At 27.2% G+C, this 18,112-nt stretch overlaps 2 protein-coding genes across 3 annotated transcripts; one reads left to right on the forward strand and one right to left on the reverse strand.

Moving 5' to 3' along the window:
• Window positions 1-10,407: 10,407 nt before the first annotated feature.
• Window positions 10,408-11,943, forward strand: LOC127260539 (AT-hook motif nuclear-localized protein 23-like). Its single transcript, XM_051288294.1, has one exon. It carries the CDS (start codon window positions 10,644-10,646, stop codon window positions 11,484-11,486), a length of 843 nt encoding a protein of 280 aa, XP_051144251.1. The 5' UTR covers window positions 10,408-10,643; the 3' UTR covers window positions 11,487-11,943.
• A 3,072-nt stretch (window positions 11,944-15,015) lies between these two features.
• LOC127261237 (transcription termination factor MTERF4, chloroplastic) lies at window positions 15,016-17,466 on the reverse strand. 2 transcript variants are annotated; one of them, XR_007840873.1, is made up of 3 exons: window positions 15,655-17,455; window positions 15,360-15,487; window positions 15,016-15,277 (listed from the first exon to the last, which is right to left on the reverse strand). XR_007840873.1 is itself a non-coding variant. In XM_051289488.1 (3 exons), the coding sequence occupies exon 2, from the start codon at window positions 17,169-17,171 to the stop codon at window positions 15,696-15,698; it is 1,476 nt and encodes a 491-aa protein (XP_051145445.1). In that variant the 5' UTR covers window positions 17,172-17,183; window positions 17,269-17,466; the 3' UTR covers window positions 15,016-15,487; window positions 15,655-15,695. The 2 variants fall into 2 exon arrangements, 1 of the variants encoding a protein (XP_051145445.1); XM_051289488.1 differs by having other exon boundaries at window positions 15,016-15,487; window positions 15,655-17,183; window positions 17,269-17,466.
• Between the last annotated feature and the right edge of the window lie 646 nt (window positions 17,467-18,112).

The following is an 18,112-nucleotide window of genomic DNA, read 5'->3' on the forward strand; positions in this document are numbered from 1 at the left end:
AATATTACTATTACTAATTAATGCAATCAATATATCAATTTTCCAAATTTTACAATATTAATTTTCATCCAATTAATAAAAAATTCTTATTTTTCATCCAAAGTCATTATATATCATTATTTTATTTTACAATCTGTCAACTATATTCTTAACAATAATTTAGTTAATGCATTATTATATATTATCAATATTACATATAAAATACTACTGATATGTATAATCCTAATTTTTTTAATAAAAAAAATACATAAATAATGACAGGAGGTAGTAATAGTTAGTGATTTATTTTTTTGGTAAGTCCATGTTATAAAAATTGCTGTGTAATGGGCCTTATAGGCTATAGCCCAAATTCTATTGGGCCATATAACCAATAATTCACTTAAAATAATTTCGGCTTTGTTCATAGTAATTTCAATAATATGTAATTTATAATTGAACAGAAAGTTGAAAAGTTTTATATTTAAAATAACTCATATCACAAGTATGTACACGTATATGAGCAATGATCAAAACTATTATTTATTTAATTATTTTATTTTTACCAAATAACAAATTAAATGATTGGCGAAAGTTCTACAAATATTTGGCTCTATTTGAAGAGAGAGTTTCGAAAATTTTAAAATAAAAATATATATATTTAAAGTGATGTTTTGTGATTTAAAAAATATATTTGATGTGAAAAAAATTATAATTTTTCATTAAAAAACATAAGAAATAATAATAAAAAAAAATTCACACAATTTGTTATAATTATTAATTATAATTTATAAAGGTGCAAATAAATGATCCCATGATTTTATTAATTCAATCTCAAATTAGAAGGTTAACTAAATCCAATAAAATTTATTCTTCCCATATACTCCCTCCGGTCTATGTAATATCAGTGTATTACTGTAGACACGGAAATTTAGGTAAAATATAATTAGTAAGTAATTGATAAGTGTATTAGTAAAAATAATTATAGATTATGATTAAGATAAGTAAATAGTTTAATTAAAATTAAGAAAATTATAAAATTTAAAATGGGATTAAAGTGTATAATTATATTTCAAAAATAGAAATGACAAGTTACAGAGGGAGTAATTGATTGAAACTAATTAGCAATCATGTGATGAAACAAATCATATTGCTAAAATCTAGGCTTTTTTTTTTTACACTAATTTCTTTGTACCCAACTGATAATTAGAAATGATTAATCAAATTAAAGATCCATCCAAAATTATTTTAATAAAAATTTACATTCTAATTCTCAAATTATTATATTATACAGTTGTTAGTTATTTCTCACTTTAATTTTATTTTAATGAAAAATCACTTTAAATATTGGTTTGATACTAGTTTTTAAAATGAATTATTTTTATAAATTAATATACAAGAAACTTATATAAGCCTTTTCAAAATTATTACATTACTTGTAAATATTATGGTATGTTTGTTTTGTATTTTTAGATGAATATATATATATATATATATTTTATTTTAAGTATAGTGAATTGTGTTAATAACACAAATAAATAAATAAAAAATATTCTGTTGAGATTTTTTGTGAATGGATTATTTATAATTTTGGATATAAATAATAATAATAATTTTAAATTTATAACATTCATTAAGAATGGTATCAATAAAAAATAATTGGATGAACACAATCTATTATATTCTTTTCCATCTAAAAAATAGTTGGTACATTATCTCACATCTCTATTGCAATATCATTTCAAGAATTTCAACTTACTAATCGAACGACTAATTTTGAATAATCAAAAGAATAAATTTGGTTGTAGAATTATCTCAATTTTGTATTATTAAATCAAATTTCACAATCTTCAATCAAAACCTTGGACTTAGATCAAATTTAGCAAATAAAATAAAAGGTTGGTGAAACCAAAATCCATCTAAAAAATTGACCATTTAATTGCCCCCAAATAATAAAAAGAGTGATTCTTGAAGCAATTTTAATTTTATTTTTTTTTAAAAAAAATCTCAAAAGAACACATTTTAAATTATTTTCTTGTAATCTATAGACATGACTTAACAATTAATTTCCAAATGGTTTTTTCATCTTCTCCCAAGTTGTAAGAAAAATGTTTAGGTAACAGAAACAGACATATGGTGATTATTGGTGGGACACTTCGGACATAAACTTAGAGTATTAAAACAAGTTTATTTCGTGATTAAGTTCCGTGGACGCATTCTGATTGGTCGACACATTTGAGATTATCAAGAAAAAGATGGGTAATTAATAATTATATATATAATATTCCCTAACAAGACAAGCATAGTTGGTCATTAGATTAAGGGGATGGTAAGCAACTCCAGGAGCCCAACTCCCGTTAAGTCGAGACTATCGATCGATCTATTTGGCCCGAGCCGAGCTCCCGGGAGCTGCCAAGAATGTCTTCTTTTTCTTTGATTAGGAGGGACAAATCACAAATGTTTGTTTATTTAATTATTTATTTAAAAATGTAATCTTGGTTTAATTTGATTTGAAAATCTTTATGTTGTCAAGTTTGTTGCCCTAATTTGAAGTGGTCCTGAAAAAATGTTGTCTTTTTCTTAACTTAACTTTTGTGTAAATGTTGGATCTTTTTTGTGTGCTCGATAAATCATCGTCTAAGTGAATTTTTGGTAAATACTATAATTAAGGGTGTGAGTGTGTATTTTGTGAATATTAAATTAAAATATAATATAAATGAAATTTGTAATTTTGATTTAATATTTTAATGAACATATATATATATTATATATTGTACGGTTAATTAGTTTTGTATACATAATTTTTTTAATTAATTTTGACCGTGTGATATTTGCTCCTTTCTTTTATACTAAAAAGATTATATATAGTTATACTATGTTAACTAAAATAATAGTAATAAAAAACACAAAAAATGAATAAAAAAATAAAAACAAGTAAACAATTATAAATAATAGTAAAAGAACTCTGTTTTGTTCCTTCACAAAATGTGGTATTAAACTATTGTTTAAATAAAAACACGAATTAGTAAATCCAGAATAATTGTTTATTAAAAAATATTTTTAATAAAATACTAAAATAAAACATAAAACATAAAAACACACATGCACAAGTTAGCACACTTTTTTAGTACTATTCAGATATTGATGAATTTTCATAATTACAATTCATTTTTGTATATACACACAATAATTTAAATTCAATAAATATATGTATATATATATGTCTCATTGGCTTTTATTAAATTTGGTTGGTGGGGCATTTGGAAACTTTAATGATTTGTAGTAAACACTATACATTAAATAATAATAATAATAATAATAATAATAATAATAATAATAATAATAATAAATTTGGTTGTTGCTTTTGGTCAAAACAAGGAAATTATAGTTCACAGTTAGTTGCAGGAATTTTTGTACCAAATATTTTTAAGAAATATTTCTCAAACTTTTCAAATATTTGCTATTGAAGAAGTATAAGATTTATCTCTTTGGGTTTTCATTTATATATAAATCCAAATCAACATAATTTAATACTCTCTCTGTTCAATTTCTACTGTACTAAAGTATATTTGTACGGTTTTTTTAGGTGATTGTCTTTTTGTCATGAATTGACAAATTTGCCCTTAATTGTATGGTAAAGATTAAAAGTAATAAATAAATGGAAGGTAAAAATGTAAAATTTGTATTTAAAAAAGGAAATAGGACAATAGTTCTTGGACGTCTCAAATAGAAAAATAAGACATTAGTTTGTGGACGGAGGAAGTATATTTTTAGGGTTTGATAAGCATATAATTGATACACACAAATGTAATTTACATTATGGGTATGTTTAATTTTGATTTAAGATTGGATGTAAATGATATTTTAATGTAATATTTTTATTTTTATTTTTAAAAAAAGTAATATATTTTTGTTGAAATTCAGGACCAAAACATGGCAAAGATAATATGAATAAATATAAAAGACAATTAATCATAGTAGGTACATGCTAAATTAATTAAATTTGTTTTTGTTTTTCCATATACATAAATACTGTTTTTTATTTATTGATTTATTTTTTTTTGTCATAGAATACTGTTACTTTTAATAAAATTATATTTATTTTATATAAAATATCACATTCAATTATTATTTTACTTAATAATAATAAAAAGCAAAATCCATTCAAAAACAAGATTGCAAAATTTTCAAAAGATCTGTAGCCTTTTCACTCATTGTGCAATTGTCGACATAATACATCACAATCATACAACCTTTAAAAAAAAAAAAAATCTTTTATTTATTTATTTTTATTTTTATTATTATTATATTCTGTAGTTGATGCTAGTGGGAGCCATATGATATCAATTAAAGTTGTATATTATAATATATTAGAAAAAGTTGAATATTGAATCTTTAATTTTTGAATAATGAAAAATACATATATATTTATATATATATATATATACCTTCATTCTTTATGATTACATTTAAAAATAATTTTAATTTTTTTACTTGTGGCTGTGGTATGTTGAAAATTTATATAGAATAAAAGATTGTGTGGACAGGGTTTATAGAGTATCTCATTAAATTTGTTGTTAACAACAAATCATGTGTGCATATATATATTTTTTCTAAATATTTCATTTTATTAAAAAAAAAATAAACCCAAATAAAGTAGCTTTAGGGTGTGTTTGTTCGGGGTTTTGGATTTTGAGTTGGGATTTGAATAATAAAACTTTTGAATTTGAATAGTTGTATGATGTGATATAAATAGGTGTTGATGTGATGTTTTGAATGTAAAATTGATTTTTAGTATAATATAGAAAATGAAAAATATATGTTTGATTTGATATTTTTTAAGGTAAAATTTTGAATGAATAGTAGAATTTTGGTAAAATCATTCGAACGAACAAACCCTAATGATTTGTCAATTGTTTCAATTTATCTTTTAATAAATTAACCTATAACAAATATATATATATATATATACATATATTTCTAATGCAATTCAATTAATTTTTTTGTACACTTACAAATTTGATTCTTTAAATTAAGAATTAGTTCTAATACTCTACAACAAAATACATTTATATTTAATTGAAATAATTAATTTGAAAAATATATTTTAAAAAATCTATATAACTAATTTTTATATAATGAATAAATTAATATTTAAAAAAAAGTTAATTCAAATAATTGGCTAATATGTACAAGTATGTTAGCAAGCAGCCTTTTAGATACATTTTTTTTTAAGTTCTTAAAAAATGGAATATTTGATTAAATGTTTTATATTTAAAAAAATATTTAATCTAATATTATTTTTAAAAAAATTAATATTAATATTTAAAAAAGTATGTGAAGTGAGGCGAGCCTGTTTTATTTGGTAAGAAAAAGTGTAGTTAAGGAGAATGGGGTGTCTGAATATTGTTATCTTTTGTCACAAAAAAAAAAAAAAAAAAAAAAAAGCAGTATAGAATTTGGTGCCCGGAATCTATCTTCAATATCAAATTTTATTTTAATTTAGAGTAAATCTATTTATTATTACGAAATTGTTTTTTATAAATATTTATCTATTTTAAATCAACTTTTATTATAAGATTTTTTGGACTGTACTTATATTTGAATAAATAATATTTTTATTATACTTTATATTAGGAATATTATTCAATTAAGCATAATATTAGTGTAGACTTTTACAATATTAGTGTGTGTAATTGTATTGTAAATGGTTTGCATATTTAAATTTGAAATATTTAATAATGAAAGATAATACTCTCTCCGTTTCATAATAAAGTATTCATTTTTTTTCAATTTTAGTCTGTCTAATAACAAAGTATCCATTTTTTTAACATTACAAATACCCTTACAACTTACAATACATTACATAAATGTCATTACTTTTATATCACACACACTAACAAAGTTATTTTAGTCAATTCTACTTTATTTCTACTATATCCTAATATAATATTAATATTTATAAAATTACGTGTAAAAAGCAAACGAATATTTTTTTTTTGAACGGACGGAGTATTAGAAATATTAAATCTAACCAAAGATTATTGTATTATAAGTATTTGAGAAGAATTTTTTTATATTTAGATATAATAATGAAATTAATATGATGTATTTGTGATTGTGAAAATGCATATGATGAGTTTCCACATTCTTCTAATATGTTTGTTTGTCTTATATATACACGATGTCTTAAATATTAAAATAATAAAAATAAATTTTAAATATAATAATGGAGTGGTGGGGTAGGCCACGTGGCAGGGACCCACAATGTTCAGGAGGTCAGACATTTGACTAATTGCAATGAGAGGGACAGCTGTTGCTGCCTTCCTCGTGTGTGAAAGAGAAAGACGAGCCATCTGACTTGGAACACCTCACGTGACTCTTGGCATCTTGCACGTGCGTGCGGCGGCGCCTCAGCTCAGCCTCAGTTTTCTTCATATTCAAATGTTCTAATTTATAGTATTTTCTAAAAATATTATCTTTTACTATATATTTTTATTTAAGAAATTCCTACCTTCGAAACTAACATATAATAACACGTGGGAGCTCCCGGGACTCACGCTCCTAGAAGCATCGCAACCCTCCATCTGAAGCTTGCATGCAAAATCAACGGTGGGATGGCTTAGGGAGTATATGCTAGCAATTTTAAATTGGTGTTCATTGTTTATAATATTGTTTTCTAAAATAATATGATATCAAATGGATTTTATTTATTTAAAATTTTATTATATATTAAAATAATAATAACAAAATCCATACCTTACTGAAATAAAAAGTCTTTGGTAATAATTAATAATATGTATCCTTTTAAAATACTTTTATGTTTGATCAAGTTTAATACTTGATTATACTTCATTAAATATTAATGGATGTTGATTTTGGTGTTTTTGAAATAAAATATTGATTGAATGTAATGTTATATTGGAAATAAATATCATGTAATATATAAATATTTTTAGATAGAAATAATAATAAGTATGAAAAAGAAGAAATCTAGTTATAATCTGATTTTTAATTCCCATGACATACTAGCCTATTGTTAAATCCATTTTAGTTTTATTTATTGATATGTATATATTCGAGGTTTGATTATTTATTACATGTAATATTATTGTATTTGTAATTTGTATGCTATAAATGTATTTTTGGACCAGGGATTTTATTATTTTGCTGGATTTGGAAATAAATGTTTAGGACATACCAACGTAAGCTTTTCTTTTTTTTTTTTTGATGAGGTGGGAACCTGCAGCTGCCGACATAAGCTTTTCTTTGAACTTAGACAATTATCTACTTTTGCCATCAATCTTTTGAAAATTTTATCTCACTTAATTAGCCGTTTTGTTTTTCTTTTGACGTGGACAAATTATAAGTTTCAGAAGCCAATTTTGCCTTGTCAAAAAAATAATAAGAATAAATTATTAATTATTTTTATTGAAAGATTTAATTACAAATGACTAACTTTGAAATGAATTTGAATGTTTTTTGATATTTAGAAAAAAATTTTCAGGCCTTATTATTTTTAATTCATTCATCATCATGATTATTGCAATATTAAATTGAACATAACAGTAATTTAAAAATAATCATTTTAATCCTATTAGATATATATTTTATTTTATTATTAACTAAGAAAATATCATATAATATTAATTATATAGTGTTGTTTTTACAATAAATTGTGTTTAAATTAATTATAGATTATATTATCCGTTCATGTGTTATTTTTATACTCCATCCGTTTCAGAATAAGGTTGCCGTTTATTTTTTATACGTAGATTTTTTAATATTAGTATTATAATGAATTGTGGTGAAAAAGACGAAATTACCCCTATTAGTATTGTGTAATATAAAAGTAATGTCATTTGTGTAATATAGTGTAAGTTGAGAGGGTATTTATTATGTTAGATATGTAGTACAATTACTAAATTAGAAAATGGTAACCTTGTTTTGGAACGGACGAAAATAGAAAATGACAACCTTTAAATGAGACGGAAAAAATATTATGTTGATATAGAACGAACAATACATGTTATGGTCAAATATATATCACAATATATAGTAAAAAAATAGTAGTATAATTATATAATTTTATTTAATATTCTGTGTTGTTTGTATTTCTATTTTGTATTACTTAACACAATAACATTACCAATTTTTTATATGTAAAGACTATTTTGTCTTTATATTTTAATTTAATATAATACAGTAATATATATTGTTAAAAATAAATATAAATTTAAAAGTATTTATAATATATACGTAGTATAATATAGTATTTGAATTAAAAAAAAATAACAAAATATAGACATTTGATTTTTTCATGTTACTTTTATAAATACACTTTATAAAATTATACAAACTAAAATAAATAAAAATAATATTGTCAAAACATTATTAAAATTATATAGTATTGTTTAAAAAACTGAGTCAAAAATAAAACTAACAAATTTATTAGCATCGCCGGCAATATTTAATTAGATACAAATGAAAGAGCTATATAATACATTTAATATTCTCAAGTGTATAACAAAGCACATATAATAATATAATATTATTACTAGTGGCTGTTTTTTTCTTAAATAATCTTTGCTCACTTTGTATTAAAAAAATAAATTAATTAATGTATAAAATAACTTCAAGATATATATATATATCATTATAATAAAATATATTTTAGGGTTATATGAGCCTTTTGTTAATGGAATAATGGGTTCCAAGTGAGGTTAATAAAATATTAATTAATTCCACTTTAATCAAACTATAACACTACCACTAATTAATTAATTAATTAATTAATATAAAGAGAATTATGCCTTTAGCACTGTGTGTAATATTATAAAGTCATTAAATCCAATTACTGTTTTCTTTTTTCTTTTCTTAAAAAAATAAAAACAAATTAGAAGAATAAGCTTTAGCTTAGATTACAGAATCTAATAACTAAGGTTTAACAGTTACGCTAATTTTATTTTAATATTAAATCATTGTAATAATATAACTTTAAATTAATCGTAATTTCTTCTTATTCTTTTACAAAGGTGGAATATATTTATCCTCTTATATATATATAATAGTCAATATGTCTCAAATATTTTTATTATATTTAATTAGAGATGCCCCCAAAAATTTTACAATTTATTTATTTACACATTAGTTTTTTTCTATTTAGAATATGGTATTTTATAAAAAATTTCAAAACAAAAGTAGAAAAAATATATATATATATATAAAATTTATCAAAAAACTATGCCAATAGTACAATTAGCAAATATATATTTTGGTAAAGGAAGTAAAAGTCTAAAAACTAAACTATGTTTGGGTATTATATAAAATAAATTTATGTAATTAATATTAATTATTTTATTTTATTTTTTTAAAAAATATATATATTAAAAATTATGTCAGTAAATTTTAGTTTAGGAAACAAACCCTGGAATATAAAATGATGTAGTAATTTAAAGTTATTACCTTAAAACTATTTCTAAGTTAATCTTATCTTATCTTAGTTTCTTATTTGTTATATATATATATATATATATATTTTTTTTAAATCTCTATAAATACTAGTATCTTAAATGAACTTCCATACCTAATTTTTTTATGGAAATTTTTTTTTTTTTGTTGTAGATAGTAATTAATAATTTGAATAGGAAAGAAATTAAAGGGTTTCATTTTGGTTTGATGATCATAGGTGGAGTTCAATTATAGACATAATAATAATAATAATAATAATAATAATAATAATAACAATAATAATAATAATAATAATAATATTATTATTATTATGTGGTTGGGGAGAAGGGTAGTGATTATCCTATTCACATTATGTATTATTAATTATGTCTTTATGTATCATCATTATCATTATTCAATTAGATAATAACAATAATAATAATAATAAATCTTGGGGAATTTTTCCGTACTTTGTAAAAAATTGTCCAGTGTTAAAAGTATTTATTATTAATATTTAAAATATTATATTTAATAATTATTCTATATAAAAAATATGAAAACAAAATTAAACTAAAAAATACATTTGTAAATGCAACTTTAAAGGTGTGTTCCACTATCATCACAAGTATATATATATATATATATATCTATATATAATCCCACTTCAGAAATATTGTATTAAAAATATTATACTAGGATCTAAAAAAAATTACTCAAAAAAAACCCAATTTGTAAACGAATTCTTATAAAAAATATGTAAATGAATAGTTTGGAAGTAGAAGTAAGAAACAGTAATAGAAATAAAAGAACAAACAAGAACAGTGATATTTGAGTATGGTCATAGGACAATATAATAATATTATACATGTAATATATTAATATAATACTATAGTGTAATAAAATAACATATAAAATATTTATAATATAATATTATATAATATAATTTGGGGTTGGCTTCTCCTTTCTTTATTGTGTGTAGGCTTAGGTTCTTCTTCCCCAACACTTCCTTTCTCCATTATATCCTCTCCTCTCTTTGTTTTCTATTCTGATTAGGGTTTCGATTTAATTTCTTCATATATATTTAATTAATTAATAATCTGTTGATTTCCATCTTTTAGGGTTTAGTTTAATTTTAATTTGGTGTCGAGATTGAAATTTGTATTTATTTAATTTTTTTTAAAAAAAATTTATTTTTGGAGGTTTGTGGTGTTTTATGTATGGCGGGATTGGATTTAGGCTCGGCTTCGCACTTCGTGGCGCAGCTGCAGCACCAGCGGGCGGCGCCGGATTCCGACGATGAGTCGCACCGGAATCAATTTTCCGGCGAGAACGTGCAGCAGGGGTTGGATCTGGTGACGTCATCGGGCGGCGGCGGCGACGGGATGGGGCGGCGGCCGAGGGGGCGGCCGCCGGGGTCGAAGAACAAGCCGAAGCCGCCGGTGATAATTACGCGCGAGAGTGCGAATACGCTACGCGCGCATATACTGGAGGTGAGCGGCGGCTGCGACGTGTTCGAGGCGGTTGCGGCTTACGCGCGGCGGCGGCAGCGTGGGATTTGCGTGCTGAGCGGGACGGGGACGGTGACGAACGTCAGCCTCCGGCAGCCGGCGGCGGCGGGGGGAGTGGTGGTGCTGCAGGGGAGGTTTGAGATCCTGTCGTTGTCGGGGTCGTTTCTGCCGCCGCCGGCGCCGCCGGGGGCGACTAGTCTGACGATATACCTCGCCGGCGGACAGGGGCAGGTCGTCGGAGGGAATGTCGTCGGCGCGTTGATCGCGTCGGGGCCGGTCATCATCATCGCCGCGTCGTTCACCAACGTGGCGTACGAACGGCTGCCGCTGGACGAAGAGGAGGCGGCGGCGCAGCAGATGCAGACACCGCCGCCGGCGTCTGCGCCGCCGGGAGGCGGCGGAGCTGGGAGTCAGATGCCTGATCCATCCGCAGGGCTACCTTTCTTCAACTTGCCTGTGAATATGCCTAACGGCGGCGGCGGCGGCGGTGGACAGCTTCCCTTGGAGGGTCCGTGGGCGGCGAATTCCGGCGGCGGCCGGCCGCCGTTTTAGCTCCGATAAGGTCAGAAACCTTTTTTTTTTTTAAGAAATTGAAAAAAAATGTTTTCACACCTATGTACATTAATTAATTTAGTTCATCATGGACTCAATTAATTAGGTATTAATTTTAATTTCCCATTTGTTAATTGTGGGAGATTAAAAAAAAAAAAAAAAAAAAAAAATCTTTGGCTGTGAAACTTCTATTAAGTTGTTGGGAAATAAGTTTTGAGGGATAGACTTCTTTTTTTTTTTAGACCGTCGATTTTATTTATTGCAACTTGTCATAAGTTGTTCTGAATAATTTTTATTTAATATAATTACCACTATCCATATTATGTGCCAAGGAATAACCCATTTTTGTACGTTATACAAATATTTATTTATTTATTTATAAAATTAAATTAAATTTATACCAATGTGCCAAACCTGTGGGCATCCATAGTTAAGGGCAAGTAATGAATTCATTGCTATAGGGCGTTTATTAAATTGGGGGTATATTAATTACTTATAATTTTTATTATTTCAATTATTTTCTTTTTTTTATTGCTATTAAAAAACATAAAATATATATTCTATGCAATATTTTAATGGAGAACATATATTTATAACTCCTATATAAAAGAAATATATAGTTTTATTGTAAATTATAATAGTGCAGAAATTGTAAAAAAATAATATATTTTATTAAAAGATTCGGTAGGTGACAGTTAAAATACCAAAAAAAAAGACTACAAAGAAAATACACGAACTTATTTTATGAATATTTTATTTATTTAGAGAACGTATAAATTGAGATAGAATGATAATAATAAAAAAAAAAATCTAATTAAATAAACTAGTTATAGTGTTCTGAAAATTTTATTTGTATTTTCAGTTATACCAGTGTATTATTTATATACTAATTTAAAAAATATACTATAAAAATATCTTTTTCTTTTATTTATTTATATAGTACAACACAGCAAATTTTGGGTGTTCTTTTGAAGTTTGACTTTGTTTTCTTATTTAAATAGTAGTTTTAATATGATATTATATGAAACTAAATATATATATATATATATATTTTATGTATAAAATTTAAAAAATTGTATAATAAAAAGTTAGAACTAAATCAACACTTTGTTTACACTATTTTAAAATTTTGACATTATTCAATTTTGAAAATGTAATATTGTGTTAAATATATATATATATATATATTTTTTATAAAATATTATATCAAATATTTATTATTTTTAAAATTTTAAAGTTCAAAAGTCATTGTTTAAATAGAGGTGGAGATGTTAAACGAGTTGGAATATATATTGTTTGAGCTCGATTTGAATATGCAATCGGTACAGGCTCGATTCGATTTATTTAAGATTCGAGCTAAATTAATGACTCAAATTTGATCCGTTAATTTTAATTTCAAGTTTGACCTCGGCTCAAAAAATTTAAGTTCGAGCTCGAGTTGAAGTTCGACTCAAATTTCATACATATATACTTTTAATCTATAAATTACATAAACACAAATTTATTTATAATTTATTATAATAAAATATTCAAATTTTAGTTCACATAAAAAGTATATTTTATATAAATATATAAAATATCTGCCAGCTTTCATTTTAAAAAATCATATTTGTCGAGCTCAAACTATGTATTCAACTTTTAACAAATTTAGTCGAGTTTAGTTCACAAACTACTCGATTCGTTTAATAACTTTTAACCGGATAGAAATTATAAATTTAATTAAACCCTAAATTTACATAAATATTAATTTAAAATAAAGTGCAATTAGGGCTCATGAGATACGACAAAAACAGTAGAGCTAACCAATTAATTAATACAATCAACAGTGCCTAGGTCTCGGTCCTAATTCCTACATACAAGTATTATATATATATATATATGTACATATAAATATATGGGATTTAAGAATCATGTTTAGAATATATTATGATCGTTTAAGTAAATAAATAAAATGTAGGGTTAAGATTGTCTGTGTGAAAATATATTTGGAATGTAAAAATATTTATGTTATTTGCTTTATTTAAAATACACTCGTAAATGATGTCATTATAAATCTGTACAAATTCTTATAATTAAAATAAAAAATTTTAATTTAATGTTTCTAATATAGTATTATAATCAAATTTTCTCTGGTATATCCGTAATTTGTTACATCACGCATTTGTTGATACAATTCTTTTGATGTTATGTTTAAGTATTACCATTGAGTTGTTTACTTTGTATTTTTGATTTAAAATATTTTTTTTATGTTGGGTATAGAAAGTTGTCATTATTAATATAAAAAATAATATTTAGTATTTAATTATTAATTTTTTTGTATATTTGTATATAATATACCCTCTCCGTCCACTTTTAATTACTACGTATTTCTATTTTTATTCTTCTAATTCAATCCATTTTTAGTAAGTGTTTTACACTTAATTATCATATTACCATCACTTTATTATACACTTATTTTCTAAAAATAAGAGCAATTTAATCTTTACACTATTATATTTGCTCAGTCTGTCCACTCTATAGGTATACATTTTTTCTATTTTTAGTTAACAAAAAAACATCAACTTTCCTTTATAATAAATATAAGCCTCACTACATATTACAAATATATTTATATTTATATTTATATTTATTTAAGTTAATAATTTCAAATAATATTACACATTCATAAGAGTAAAATAGTAGTTTCTACATACAAAACTATCATAAAATATCATTAAAATATAATAATACTTATTAAACTTCTTGAAAATAATAAATATATATTACCTAAATTCGGCTCTAAGAGTCTCATTTAATTTTTGTATATTGATATTTGAATATTACTTACATTAGTGTCTTATCGTACTAACAAAAATACATTTGTGCAAAAAATTATATAAATACAATGATATTTTTAATGTTAAATACACAAAAGGTAAATATCGATAAGTACAGGTAAAAATGTATGGAACGAGAAAGTCCCTAAATATTACGACTAAAATTAATCAGCACTATAATCAGTATGGCGTGTGTTAATCAGTCATTTGGAGAATAATTAGGTCATATGGAATAAATCAAACCGTATTTAATTTTAGACTACTGTTTAAATTTTGACTTTTGCGTCAATAAATTAAAGTGATTATTTAATTTTATCGATAAATATAGACATATAGTACATGTCATAATGTCAATATGTGCGCGTGCGAATTTAATATGGTATATACGTGTATATATTAAAAAAATATTACCGTCATCCAATCCATAATATTTTTTTACTCAATTTACAGTCGAGCCAATTTAATTTCTTCTTTATTTTCTTTACTATACGAAAATTTGCATCCGCTACTCCTCAAATGCAAAAATCACAATTTAACGTAATAATCTGCAAACTAGATCAGTAAAATAACTCGATCCATCATCGATCCTGCCGATACCGAGCTACAATCTACGAGTAACACAACACATCATCTACATCATTCAAAATGTGTTCGATTGCAAAATTAGAATGTCTGAAAATGTGCGATACCGCCGGCAAAAATGAGGTCTGCCACCGGAAGAAAAGATCAGCCGAAAAATCTCCTTCCAATGTAAATCCAAAATTTCCGAGATGCTAACTTTCAATTCCAAACTACTTACTAAAGCGAAAGGGGAAAAAGATTTACATCGAACAAATTTTCATAGTTTTTGTCAGGCGTTCACGGTTATAACAACCGTAGCCTATTCAAATACGGACTCCTATGTTCAAGCCGAGTTTAGAACTTCTAAGCCGAAACAATCGAATGTTTAATAATCTTCACGACCAAAACTAAAATCTACAAGCATAATTTATTCAAAAAGCTTCAAAAACCAGCAGATATATTAACAAGAAATCGAGTCTATTAACTTCGGCAGTACCTTCAATTGTGAAGTCAATACAAGCAGTCGAGCAATCTCCCTCGACAGCTGCAGTTCGACACGGTTAGAGAACAGAGATGCAAATAGTTCAATTCATTACACTAAATGTAGAATTCGCCTCCATAGTCCTGCAATAAATCAAGAAATTACACACACAAGTGAATCATAAGAAGAACTGCAACGAGCGACAGCATAACGACACCAAACAAAGAGTTCAAACAAGAAATTTAACAACTTCAACGATATATATATATATATTCATCAGAACGAGATAACAGTAAAGAACAAGGTATACCGATAAATATCAATGCCATTGGAAGATCAAAAACTAGCACACTATAGAGAAACAGTGCGCCGATAAAGTATTTCATCGTCACTCTCATCTTCCTCTTCCGACACAACATCGCCCCCCGGAAGCTCCAGCTTCCCACCCATACGAAACGAGGGGCCAGAGGTTTCCGCCTCTATATATTGGCCTTTAAGCCTTTCTTCGAACCTCTGATCACTACAATTCAAGAACCAGGCCAGAGAACACCTAATCCCCTTGCTCTGTAATCTCTGGTACCTCGGCTTAATCCGTGACTCCAAACTGTACGTAAAATATTCCGGGAACTCAACCAGCTCCTTCACCGGCCTGCCCATTTCACTCTTGAAATAATAGTAACTGTTCTTCATTAGCCCGACTTGAAGCGCAATCAATTGTGGGCACTTAACGATCATCTTCCCCACATCATCACACGAAATCCCCCGCCCGAGCAGGAAATCAACCGGCTTCAAAATCACATTCTGGTTGAGGCTAACAACCTGCGGCATCCTCTCAACAACACGCGCAAATCCATCAGGATCGATCTTGAGCTTCAAGTTGAAGAAGTATTGCTGCGACGACAATTTAGCCTTCAACGGCAATCCAAGAATCTGCGGATATTGAGCGATAACAGACGGAAGCTCTTCCTTCCTCACCCCAAAACTCATCAAACAATCCACATTCGGTCTCACCGTCTCCTCAAGATTATAGCCGAGGATATACGCACGCTTCTCTAACATTCTAGCTAAAATCTTCTTCGGCAATCCTAAAGATACCAAATAGTCCACCAATGGCTTGATCACAGTCCCGACTCGAAACCCTAAGATATATGGATACTGAGTCACCATAGGGCCGATATCCCTCGGATTAACTCCAATGCTAACCAAATAGGCTATCGACGTGCTCATCGTCCCTTCGAGCTTAAACCCTAACAATTCAGGATACTTCATCAATACATAACCTATATCTTGCTTCTCGACATCGAGCCCCCGGAGGTGCCGCACGACCGGGGCGAGCTCAACGACGACGCTAGCGTGGAGACACTGAGGATAGTTCTTCACGAATTCACCCATCCTCGCCCTCGGAATCCCGATTTTTTCCAAGTAACCTAACACGGGGATTGTGTTCTTCCGCACGCTGCAGCCGAGCATCAGAGGATACTCATTGATGTCATCTATGGTGAGGCCTATTTTCTGCAGAAACTCGACGCGCTCACGCATCACTTCGACGGTGGACGGCAGCTCCAGACCTTCCAACTCGTCGGGGACTATGCCTATCGATTTCAAGTAGTCGGAGATGATTACCCTCGACACGAGCTTCTCCTTGCGGCCTTGAGTCACGCCCCAAGTCACCGTGGGCATTTCGTACTCTGGGAAATTTGAGGCTTTCGTCGAAAAGGGGATTCTAGGGTTTTTCTCGGGTTTATTGAAGTGCGAAAAAGTTGGGGGATTCGGCGGTTTGCTGAACACCCATCTTAATCGTTGGGTTTTCCGCAAAACCGCAGCCATTTTCGGGTGAAACTGAGCCAGACGAACACCGATAGTTACCGTTTCGACGACAATACAATTGAAATTCACTGAGAATATGCGGTAGAACAGAGATTACCGTGACTGCAGGGAGGGGCTTGGATTGGCGACGGAACAGATTAGTTACCAGCTGCTGGAAGCGCAGAAACAACCCCAACTCTAATTTCCAGTTCCAGCCATGGCTGCCGAGGGTTCCGACAGCTAAACGGGCTTTGACGGTATTGGCAACCCGGACCCTATAATGGTTGGTCCAACCCGAATATACAATCCGAATGGAATCCGCTTTATACGTTCCCAAAAGGAAAATCGTATTATGATTGTGGAACGCGACTTTAGAGGTAATTAACAAAACATAAGTATAATATGATACTAAACACGTAAAAATACTATTATATCCCTCATATATATATATATAGAACGTTTTACCTTTTCTTTTTTTTTTTGTATTTTTATATTTTGTTTTAGCCTTTTTCATCTTTTTTTACATCTCTATTAAGTTTTTTTTTTTTTTTTTTTTTTTTTTTTTTTTTTTTTTTTTCAATATAATTTCGCTTTGCAATTGTTAACATATTTTAATTTTAAATCTCAATTCACCAGCTTTTAAGTATTTTTTATTTTCAATTTTTTTTACAATTTTAAACGTTGTGTGAGACATTAAATAAGAATACTTTCTTTAACAAGTTGACAATCGATCACAATTTCGATAGAACCATGTTGGATAGCTCATCCAACAATGAATTTTAATGACAACATCAATACCCTAGAATTTATTTTATTTTATTATTAATATTTATTTATTTATAATAATCTCGATACTTTACAAATTTATAATATATATATCATTTTATAATAATTCTAATTTTTGAAAATATATTATATCTAATTAGTTAGATTTTATATCAATTAATTCATTAGAATACTCT

Source organism: Andrographis paniculata, unplaced genomic scaffold (genome assembly GCF_009805555.1).
Source record: "Andrographis paniculata isolate CXL003 unplaced genomic scaffold, ASM980555v1 Contig62END, whole genome shotgun sequence".
NCBI classification, from domain to species: Eukaryota; Viridiplantae; Streptophyta; class Magnoliopsida; order Lamiales; family Acanthaceae; genus Andrographis; species Andrographis paniculata.